General features: G+C 45.4%; 1 protein-coding gene across 2 annotated transcripts in view; it reads left to right on the top strand.

The window, feature by feature from the left end:
• The window catches only part of LOC139240236 (ADP-ribosylation factor-like protein 15), a 462,002-nt gene that overhangs the window by 26,316 nt on the left and 423,666 nt on the right, over window positions 1-12,020 (top strand). Inside the window, exon 1 of one of the 2 annotated variants that reach the window (XM_070868722.1) lies at window positions 9,302-9,413. The exons of the other annotated variant lie outside the window; for it this stretch is intronic. Coding sequence (XP_070724823.1) covers window positions 9,360-9,413 — 54 coding nt within the window. The 5' untranslated portion in view covers window positions 9,302-9,359. Of the gene's footprint in view, window positions 1-9,301; window positions 9,414-12,020 lie in introns of those variants that run through there. 2 annotated transcript variants of the gene reach the window in all.

Genomic DNA, 12,020 nt, shown 5'->3' with positions numbered 1-12,020 from the left:
CCTATCACGAAGAAATCTTGCAGCATGTCTTCCAACATGTTCCCAAACTTACACGGCTCAGCAAGATGTCGCAGGTTGGCAACAAATCCTGACACATCCTGGCCCTCAGCACGGACGTGCGTGTAGAAGCAATAGCGTGAGATGATGATCCCCTCTTTTGGCTTAAGATGGTCATGCACCAAAGCGCACACATCCTCATATTCTTTGTCCGTTGGACGTAAAGGCGAGAGAAGATTCTTCGAGGCCATAAATTTTTGGACCACAAACGGTGAGGAAAACCGCCCTGCGCCAAACTGCGTCAGCGTCTCCCTCCATTTTGTTGGCCACAAAATACTGATCCAGGTGGTCGATTAAAATCCGCCCAATCCTTGCCATCTGCGAATCTCTCCAGAATTCCAATAGTGCCCATTGTACATGCGAAGGTTCTTAATTTACCTCGTCGCCAAATGTAATGAATGTAATGACTTAAGACTTGTTACTGTAAACTGCCTCCGGTGTAAACCTGATCCAACTTTATTCGCGGCCAAAGTAACCAACGTGACATGATACCCGCGCTTATATACCAGTGACCGTGCACATGCGCGTACAGCTTGATGACCTCCGACAGTGGCGCCTCCTGGTGTCTGGTGACCCCAAGCATAAGTACATAACATCACCCCACAATCTTCTCTGTTCTAATGACAATAGCCCTAATTTCTCAAGTTTTATTTGTATTTTCTCAGTGGGCAACATCCTACTGAATCTACGCTGTAACTTCTCTATCTCCTAAACTACACACGGGACTCCCAACTGTGTACTTACTAAGATTTTATATAGATTCACCATTATATCTCATCTTTTATAGTTGGTACCTCTTACCATGAAATATAGTATTTAATTACCTTTTTTGTGGTGCTATCTACATGAAGTGGTGCTTTTAATGTCTGGAGCTAAACTCACAAATTGTTCTACCCTTCCACATCTTCAGCGATCAAAGTGTACTTTTTTTGAACCAAAATGTACTACCTCACATTTACTGACATTGAATTTGATCTAGCCTTTCTTTGCCCATTACCCAATCTTGTCAATATCCCCTTGCAAGTGCATTTTTCTTTGGTCCTCAAAATTATTTGCTATGGCTTCCTATTTAAGTGTCATCTCATCTGAAAATTTGAGCACCACTCCCTCTAACCCTATATCCAAATCATTGCTGTGCAGAGCGAACAGGAGTGGTTGCAGAACTGAACCCTATGGAACACCGCTATTCACTTCCAATCACCCTGAAAAAGTGTTACTCTGTTTCCACTCATTTAATCCACTTTGCTACCCTGCCCCTAATGCCATAACCTCTTAATCTTATCCAACAGCCTCTTGTGTGGTATCTCGCAAAAGGCTTCCTGTTAAACATGATCTTCCTTTCTGTCAATGCAACCAGCTGGCTCACTGTTGGAAAGGTATTTTAGGAACATAGGAAGATGGAACAAGAGTAGGCCATTCGACCTCACAAGCCTGTCTGTCGTTCAGTTAGATCATGACTGTCCTGTGCCTCAACTCTATTTACCCACAGTGGCACCGTATCGCTTGATGGCCTTATCTAACACAAAATGTATTGATTTTTTTTTTTCTTTCAGTCCTGAAAATTTCAAATGACTCAGCGTCCACAGCCTTTTGGGGGGAAAAGAGTTCCACATTTGTGGTACCTTTTATGTGAAAATGAGCTGCCTGATTTCACTCCTGAATGACCCAGCTCTAATTTTAAGATTATGCCCCTTTGATCTGGATTCCATCATAGAAACATGGGAACAAGAGTAGGATATTCAGCCCCTTGAGCCTGTTCTGCCATTAAATTCGATCATGCTGCTCTGTATCTTAACTCCATTTCCCTTCCTTGGTCCTGTATTCGTTAATATCTTTGCCTAACAAAAATCTATCAATCTCCGTTTTGAAATTTTCAATTGACCTAGCCTCAACAGCACTTTGTGGGAAGAGAGTTCCTGAATTCCACTACCATTTATATGAAGTGCTTCCTGAAATCACCCCTGAACAGCTAGCTCTAATTTTAAGGTTATGTCCCTTTATGTGGACTCCTACGGGGGAGAGAGAGGGGGATTCTGTTTGGGGAGGGGTGGTGGAAAGAAGGAACTCTGGGAAGACACATCACTTTCTTCCAACCCCCTTTACACCCACATCCACCATCATTGGAATGGATGAAATCCAGAAGTCACGACACTGACACTTCATACCCACACAATGCACCATCTATGGTGGGGGGGATACACTTGTGCCTGGGTAAGGGACTTAGGTTAGGGGAGGGATGCACTTGCACTGGGGTAAGGGACTTCAGCTGGGGAGGCAGCATTTGCGTGGGGGGCAAGGGACTTTGGTTGGTGGTAGGGACACACTTGCGCTGGGGTAAGGGACTTCGGCTGGCACTTGGTGGCTTCTGGGGAGATCTATCTTCTGTGGCTTCTGGAAGTCAAAGTGGATCGAGTTACAATTTGCGAAGTCAGTGAGAACTTGTGCTGGGCGGTTCCAGTTACACATTCTAGAGAAACTTCAAGGTGTGGCTTAGCCTCCAAGCGAACCAATCAGAGGCACGGGCGGCCATTTTTACAGTACAAATAAACACGTCCTTAAAAATAGTGAAAAGCTGAGACCCCAGTACTGATCCCTGAGGGACACCACTAGTTGCATCCTACCAATTTGAGCACATACTCATTATCCCTATTCTGTCCCTTACCTTCTAACCAATTCCCTACCCATGTCAATAGGATGCCTCCAATTTCATGCACACTCATTATGGTAACAGGAATCATGAGGATATAGTTTCCCTACATTTACTCTTTTGAATCCGTTTATCATTTTGAAGATTTCAATTTGATGATCCATAACTTTTAAATTCAAGGAATGCAAACTAAGTTATGCAATTTCGACTCTTAAATTAAGAGTTTATGCTCTGGTATTTTGGTGAATCTGCGCTTCCTCCAAGGCCAATATATTCTTCCTGAGATTCGGTAGCCAAAATTGAACACAGTACTCTAGATGGGGTCTGACCAAGGCACTGTATAACTGTAGCATCATTTCTTCATTTTGAATTCTTACCCACTGGGAATAAACGACAACATTCCATCAGGGGGAAGGAAAGAGAGAGAAGGCGGATTGGGGGTGGTGGGGGAGAGAGGGGGTGGGATCGGGGGGGGCAGAGAAAGAGAGGGAGGAGGAGGGGGATTGTTGGGGGAGGGGGAGACAGGAGGAGGAATTTGGGGGGGGGAAGACAGAGTGGGGGGATCGTGGGGAGGGAGAGTAGGGGGATCATGGGAGGGAGGAATTGGTGGGGGGGGAGAGATGAGAGGATAGGAGGGGGGATCGGAGAAGGGGCGGGGGGATGGGTGGAAGAAGAGGGGGTGGGGATGTCATAGAATCATAGAAGTTTACAGCAGTCAGGAACTTGGGGGGGGGGGGGGGCCTGGGTTGGGTTGACAGCTCGGAGAGAACAATGAGGATGGGGGAGGAACCTGATAGAGGTCTAAAGGGAGGGGATGAGAACTTGACCAATCCCTCTGTTAGATGTGGATCACGTTCTTCCAACCCTACCTCCTTTTATACCCGTGCCATGTTCTCCCTTGTTTCCCTCCTAGACATGGATTCCGCTCTTGACCATGAACGTCAGTGAGTTTATTTCTCAGAAAGCCTGGTAAGTGTGTGGCAAGTGACCTCATTGGACTGGACAAAATCCAGAAGTTGTGACACAGTCGCTATTCACTTCATACCCAATAAACCTGTTAATAATCCATGACCCAGATACAATGCTTCATCAGTCACCGCAGCTCTCACGCAGAGTGTTTAGTTTGACAGCATGATTAGTGACCGTGTTGGTACTTCTGGTTTTCGGTTGACCCGTGATGTAATGCTGCGCTCAAATGAGCTGGGCCACTTGATGATGTCATTCACAGCGCATGCTAAAAATCTACAGTTCTGCTTGTGATGTCACTTGTAATGACGTCACCCTCATCTATTCTGGTTGAAGGAAATGCACTTCACTAAATCAACCTCGCAGCTCATAATTATGTAAAATTGTCACTGCTGTGGATTTCATTCAGCAAATCAGGCAGCATTTACCAAAAGAGAAACAGAATTAACGTTTCACGGTCTGATTTAAAGGTCATCGACCTGAAACATGAATTCTACTTCTCTCTCCACAGATGCTGCCTGACTTGTAGAATATTTCCCACATTTTATGTTGTATTGCTAAACTGATGATTGGGAGGAGGTCGATAGGGTAGGCCATATGTGACCATGTGGGAATTATTTTGCTTTTGTAGGTGACTCTCCACATTAACCGGTAGATGCCATAGTCATAGCCGCACTGCAGCAGCTTGGTGGGGCGTGGCGTCTAGCCTGTAATGATGACTGGTTGAAATTACTCTCCAGCAGCCAAGATCAAATTACACATTCCAGACAAATTGGGTATGTCTTGTCCTCCAAGGGGAGAAATCAGAAATCTGTTCCAACCCACTTGTGGTGCAAATAAACTCAGCATATAAATAGAGGCATAAGAATACAAAAGCCAGGAAATTATGCTAAGCTAGTTGGCCCCACCCAGAGAATTGTGTTCAATTCTGGACACCACATTTTAGAAAGGGTGTGAAGGCTTTGGAAAGGGTAGAAGAGAGTTAATGGAATGGTTCCAGACATGAGGGTTTACAGTTACGTAGATAGATTGGAGAAGCTGGGACTGTTCTCCTTGGAGCAGATTAGGTTAAAAGGAGATTTGATAACGGTATTCAAAATCATGAAGGGTCTAGATTGAGTAAATAAAGAGAAACTGTTTCCAATGGCTGAAGGGTCGATAACGAGAGGGCACAGATTTAAGGTGATTGGCAAAAGAGCCAGAGACGACATGAGGAAAAACTTGTGTACACACGTGGTTAAGATTTGGAAGGCACTTCCTGATAGGATGGTGGATACAGATTCAAAGGGGATTTGGATAAATACTTGAAGGAGAAAAAATTGCAGGGATGTGTGGAGTGGGATTGACTCTGAAAGAGACTCGATGGGCCAAATGGTCTCCTTGTGTGCTGTACTATTCTATGATTCTAATTTGTAGTTGGTACTAAAAAAACCTTTCAAAGCTGCTAGATTGTTGTAAAAACCCAACTGGTTAACTAATGTCTTTCAGGGGCCTGCCACCCCTACCGAGTTTGGCCTATATGTGATTGCGGTCTTGTGCTATACAGGTGACTTTTAATGCTCTCAGGGCAACCAGGGACGGGAAACAAATACTGTCTTGCCAGTGTCGCTCATATTTGAATTTTTTTGAGTTTTCCCAAATTATATGAAAGCAAGCTACACAATGAATATTTCAGTTGAAGTTTCTATCTTATTAACTGTTCCAGCTCAAAGGGAACTGGCCAGAGTTGTGGAATTCAATCCCCAAAACATGTACAGTAATAACCAGAATTTGACAGTCACTAAAGCGGTGACCCAGATAATGTATTGTGTGTTATATAGCTAGAACATCCTTGCTGCTTTAAAACCTTGAATCCTTGGACTCCCTATGAGCAATAGCGTGGAAGATGACTGGTATATATTGAATTTTTTTGCTATTTTTGTTCGAGCACAGAGGTGATTGAAGGGTTACAATAGACCTTGGCTATCACCATCCCGAAAAAAAATCTAAAATTGATCATAGAGGAGGCACAGAAATTGGTGCATGTGAAGCTAAATGTAAATAAGCAAAGATAGGGCAGTTCCACAATTAAGAGGATGGATAGCAAACGGTAAGCCGCCAAAGGGTGAATGCATCTAACTCAAAACCAGAACACAACTTATTTACAACTATCTTGTTTAAGATCATACTAGACTAAACTATCTATGTAAACCAGATCAATATACAATGTAACTGATACTGGTTGCACTGCCACAAATAATAAACCAAGCACAAGAATAAATAGCAAACTATGTTCATGCAGTATTCATTCTAATGAGTAGTATTTTACAATGCACTGTTTGTAACAAATTTCACTGCACCAAAATTATTCAACAAATAATAGGATCGTTAGAGCATTTTAAGGATTCACATTTTGATGTAAGTGGGTTACTGAAATTATTGATGTCCACTTGGAGTTGAACTTGGTTTGCTTAACTCACCATGGTGCAGAGATGAAGCTTTTACGTTCACAATTGTTTCTTTTGCTGTCTCTACCCTATAAATACAAGATCAATGGGACTGCTTTGGTTTAGGTGCACATAACATCAAATAAACAAATAAATAAATATACTCACAACTCACTGGGGTGGAATAAAGTGATGTGTTTCCCCTCCACAAATGCTTTTGTCATTGGATATGTTCCCCCTATTGCTCCAAATTCTGCAATTGCATTGATGTTCTCCTTCTCCTTTAAAATGATGGTGCTGCTTTATTAATAGCTTGTATTGTTACAAAGTGTGGCCTTCCTGTTAATGTCCTGATTCATTCTCTCTCTTGTGCTTTATTTTCTTCCCACAAATCTCAAATTTTTTAAACTGTAAGATTGGGTTTCCAATTCAAACAGCAGCTGTCATAAAAGCTTTTTTCTTCCCTCGTATCTAAAGAAAGACTAGCATTTATATAGTGCCTTACGTGACCACTGGACGTCTCAAAGCGCTTTACAGCTAATGAAGTACTTTTTGAAGTGTAGTCACTGTTGTAATATTTACCGAGATGCTTTCCTATGCTGAACATTTTTAATTTCCTTTTTGTGATGTAAAATATCCCCAGGAGCATACTTCTCTCTTCTTAGGCAGTCCCTTGGAGTCGAGGATGACTTGCTTCCACACTAATGAGTTTTCGGGTGACTGATGAGACCATTGCGGGATCCACAGTCTCTGTCACAGATGGGGCAGATGGTGGTTGGAGGGATGAGTGGGTGGGGTGTTTGGGTTGTCGTGCGCTGCTTCTGCTGTTTGTGCTTGGCTTCCGCGTGCTCCCGGCGAAGAGATGTTCGGCACCTTCCTGGATGCTTCGCTTCCACTTTGAGTGGTCTTGTGCCAGGGATTTCCAGGTGTTGGTAGGGATGTTGCACTTTTTCAAGGAGGTTTTAATGGTGTCCTTGACCATGAGCTTGGTGCTGGGTTTGAGGTCCTGGTCTTCAAACACCCTCTTCCTCAGGCGACCGATGGCTGCACTGGCACACTGAGGTGGTGTTGGATTTCATCATCGACGTCTGCCCTTGTTGACTGTAGGCTCCCAAGGTATGGAAAATGGTCCATGGGATCTTGATAATCGGGGAGCAGTACTGTGTGGCAGGAGCACATTGGTAGAGAACCTTTGCCTTATGGATGTTTAGTGTAAGGCCCATACTCATACGCTTCGGTGAAGGTGTTGACGATAGTTTAGAGTTCAACCTCTGAGTGTGCAAACGTAAGCATCGTCTGCATTCTTACAACCTGCACTTTGGGCAGTGTGAAAAATTAGTTTCAGAAAGCTGGAGACCTCCTACACAGGCATAGAAAATGGACAATTCAAGTGGTATACACACCAAGACGAGTAGAGTTTCATGCTACTTTTAAAAATATATAGGGACATCCTGCATATTTGTTTGTCATGAGTTGCAAGTGCACTTGTGCTCCCACAGACAGGGACAATCAAAGTGCACTGATGGGCAGTGAGATGCGGTGAATAGACAGAATGAAAATGGTACAAGCTCGGTAGTGATGGAGTCAGATGAGTGCTCAATTTGTGAACTCATTGAGAAGATCTGCTGTACGGCAAGGCTACACGACGCATGCACACCAACACAGGGCAGCTCTGCTCGAGGGAAAGGAAAGGGTTGTGAGGAAAGCTTGTGCTACTTCGGCCCATGCGATGCTGGATTAACTCGCGGATTTCCGCACCCCCAACTCTGGTTTACTCCACTGGAAGAGAACTTTCAATAGTTAAAAGCAATGAGTGGTTTATGAACATTGAAGTGAATAGGTTTGGATTAAAAAAAAACTTAACCGAGATAAATACTGCTGTAAAATTCAGTGACTGACAAAAGGACTTGTCTAACCATACAAATGGTGTCCAAAAGTAAGAACCTAAATTGACTGCATATGCAGTCTTTGTATCGCTGAGACTATGCCACTTGTATCAATATACAGGGGAGACTACTGATATTTATGCTAAAAACATCAGTCATCTCCCCTTATATATTAATAAGACAAACCACCTGGAAGACCATCTGAAATCTTTGCGCAGACCCCTGCTGTACTCTGTTTGTCTAGAGCGTAACATGGAGTCAATGAGGCTTGTTGTGACTAGGATGAGTAAAGAGATGGGCTTTTTTTCATTCATTCTCAGGTTGTGGGCATCGCTGGTAGAGCTGGCATTTATTGGCCATCCTGTCCTGTACAACCTGAGCAGTTTGCTCGGCCACTTCATAGAGCAGTTAAGACACAATAAGTTGACATGGGATTAGAGTCACAGGCCAGACGGGGCTAGGACGGCAGATTTCCTTCCCTAAAAGGCTTTAGTGAATCAGTTGGGTTTTCACGATATTCTGACAGCTTTGTGACCGCTTTTACTGATCCCTCTTATCAGATTTAAACCGAATTCAAATTGTCAAACTGCCGTGGTGGGATTTGAAATATGTTGTCTGAATTGTTGGTCCAATAATATCCAGTATAACACGGTCAGCCATTTAAGAGAGATGAGAAGGAATTTCTTCACTCAGAGATGTGAATCTTTGGAATTCTCTACCCCAAAAGGCAGTGGATGCTGAGTTGTTGATTATATTCAAGGCTGAGATAGATAGATTTTTGGACTCTGGGGGAATCAAGGGATACGAGATCAGCCGGAAAGTGGCGTTGAGGTCCAAGATCAGCCATGATTTTGTTGAATTTCGGAGCAGGCTCGAAGGACCTTATGACCAAGTCCTGCTCCTATTTCTTCTATTGTTCAATACCCACTAGCCCTGGGCTATGACTGACTGACTGAAATGGACGTGCCTGGAGTGAAGTGGAGACTGACAGGTAGCAAAGGAAGGGATTGAGTGTGTATGGAGAGGTCTCCACCCGATCCCAGTCTGCTCCAGGCCCCACCCCCTTTCTCGCCTCTCTGAGCATAGACCCCCCGCCCCTCTTATGAGGTCCCGCCTCCTCTCTTTTCTTCCCCCGCCCCGCCTTCTCCTTCCACCCCCCCCCCCCCCCCCGGGCCTCGCCTTCTCCTCCCCCTTCCCTCCGGGCCCCGCCTTCTCCCCCCCCTCCTCCAGGCCCCGCCTTCTCCCCCCCCCCTCCTCCAGGCCCCGCCTTCTCCCCCCCCCCCCCCTCCACCTGCCGCCCCTCCCCCTCCAGTCTGGTCGAGGCGGTCGGGCCGTTGCCGCCGGTTTCTCGGAGAGGCGGCACCTGTGGCCGGAGATATGGGCCAGTGTTTGCAGCTGTCGGCCGCCGTGTGTCGGATCGGCGTTTACTCGGTAGGAGCAGCCGGCCTGGGACTGAGCTTTCACTGTGCGCGGGGGGCGGGGGACCTGCAGATTGTTTAAGTCCGAGCGGGTTCACCCCGTCAGTGCTGGGTCAGAGCGCCAGTGACCCCGCCGGCCGCGGGGTGGTAGGGCCCGGCTCAGCCCGGCCCACACTGACCGGGTCACTCAATCACCGGTTTCACTTGTTCAATACCAAGGATGCCCCCTCTCCCCCCCCGCCCCAGTATCCTCGAAGGTGGGCTTGCTACCAATGAGCCAGAGCTGACACTAACTTGCACTGCCTGAAGCAGTCTGATTCTGACCGGTCATTTGAATCCTATTCTACATTTCTCTGCTCTGCTGTTCTTTTAAATCTAACCATTTGAGAGCTACATTTAACTTATTAGTAGCTTTTTTAACACAAATTATACCAAGATTTTCCCTTGATGGCATAGTCAGAAATCCTAAAAAGTTACGCTCTAATAGTTTCAATTTAATTGTATCTTCTTTAAAATTTGATTGGACATTCCTTTGTTCTTGTTTCTGAAAAGTGTTCAGATGCTATATATAATGTAGTGGGGAAATCGAGAACAAGGGGACATAATTTAAAATTAAAGCTATGCCATTTAGGAAACAAGATCAGGAAACATTTTTCACACCAAGTTTAGTACAACTCTGGAACAGTTTCTCAAAAGGCTGTGGATGCTCGGACAATTGGAGCTTTCAATACTGAGATCGATAGATTTTTGTTGGGTGAGTGTATCATGGGATATTGAGCAAAGGTGGACAAATGTAGTTGAGGTGAAAACCAGCCCTGATATAAGTGAATTGTGCAGCAAGATCAAGGGGCTGAATGGACTACTCCTCTTCCTCTGTGAAATCCTACCTTTAGGGATACAGATGGATACAACATTCTGTTACTAAAGGACATTTGACCTCTTGACGTATTCAACATATCACTGGATATTGTTTAAACGCAAAAAAACCTTTTAATCACAAGAGACTGCTAGACTAGGGTGACCATACATCCTTGTTTTCTAGTCAAATAGTCCCCGGATAAACAATGTCCCCAGAAGAGTCCCTGGTTCAGGAAACTTGTCCCTGAAGTGGACCGCCCTGGGCAGTGAGTATACCCCCCGAGCTGTCAGTTTGCGGCTCTAAGGCTGAATTAACCAACAACTTGTACAATGGCCAGAGTGACTCACTGTACATGCGCGAATAGGTGGTCTTTCTGCACATGTGTCCAGCCGGGCTCATGTTGCTGGATTGTTGGCGCCTGAAGTGCCTGGGAGCACTGCAGGTGAGGGAGAGGTTGCTGAGGAGGGCCCAGTCACAGTCACGGGGAAGCGGGGCGGGCTAATGGGCTAATCCTAGACACAGTGGGAGAGATGCCCGATGTGACCCGAGTCACGGGGACTGGAGGGGAGGGTCCAGGTGTGACCCGAGTCACGGAGTGGCGGAGGGATCAAGTGTGGTCTCAGTGGGGGGTGGTGGTGGTGGTTGTGGGGGGTGGGGGGTGGTGGTGGTGGTTGGGGGGGTGTGGGGGTGGTGGTGGTTGGGGGGATGGGGTGGGAAGGAGCGGAGCGGATTGTCTGCTGTCTGACTGTGCTTCAATCGTGTGACGTCACCGCTGTGGTAATTATATACCCATCTACTTTGCATTTGTAGTGTATATGTCCAACTGTTTAAAATATAGGCTGCTAAAAAATTTTGCCTTGCTACGCTGCGCAACCTACATTTTCTGTCCTGGCTACTTTGCTGTGCCCTCACCCTGTATGTTCCTGGATTCGGTTTAGAAAATATAGTCAACCTATGCTAGACTCGGCTTAGTGAAAACGCTGATGAACAATATCTTACAAATCTCTGTTGTCTTGCACACTTGTATTACAGGGTACTTTTAATTGTGCTCCTATTTTTGTCAATCAATTTGGTTTAGTGATTTTAGTCTGTCAAATTGCTGATTTGTGGGAGATTTTTCTGATCTGAGGTGAGCAGCAGAAGACAATGCTTCATTCAGTATCATTCCTCGTTGAGGTAATTGTTACTAAGCCAATCATTTTTCCAGTGCTCTCAGGTGCCCTCCTATCCTGCACCCACCATATACTTCAGCTCATCCAAAGCTCTGCTGCCTTTATCCTCACACTCACCCAATCACTCCTTTCCCTGTTGATCTACATAGACTTCCAGTTTCCCAGCGCCTCATTTAGAATTCTCATCTTTGTATTTAAATCTCTCCATGACCTCATCCTTCCCTATCTCTCTAACCTCCTGCTGCCCTCTAGCTCAACTCTTTGTTTCTTTGACTGTGGCCTCTTGTGTATCCTCTTGTACTTTTGTCCTACCATTGGTGGCCATGCCTTCAGTTGTCTCGGCTCCATGCTCTGGAATTCCCTCCCTAAATTCCACTGCCTACACCACCCTCTCCTCCTTTTAAGTGCCTCTGTAAACCCTCCTCTCTGATGAAGATTTTGGGCACCCCTCCTAATATCTCCTTTGGCTCGGTGTTGATGTGGTCCTGTGAAGCGCTCTGGGACGACTTCCTATAGTAAAGGCATTATATACGTGCATGTTGTCAGTAGTGGCATTGTTGTTGTTGTGGCCATGGTGCTCAAGTGGCAG

Source organism: Pristiophorus japonicus, chromosome 2, assembly GCF_044704955.1.
Source record: "Pristiophorus japonicus isolate sPriJap1 chromosome 2, sPriJap1.hap1, whole genome shotgun sequence".
Classification (NCBI taxonomy): domain Eukaryota; kingdom Metazoa; phylum Chordata; class Chondrichthyes; family Pristiophoridae; genus Pristiophorus; species Pristiophorus japonicus.
Note: the sequence above shows the minus strand (reverse complement) of the source record. Positions and strands in the feature narration are given on the sequence as shown.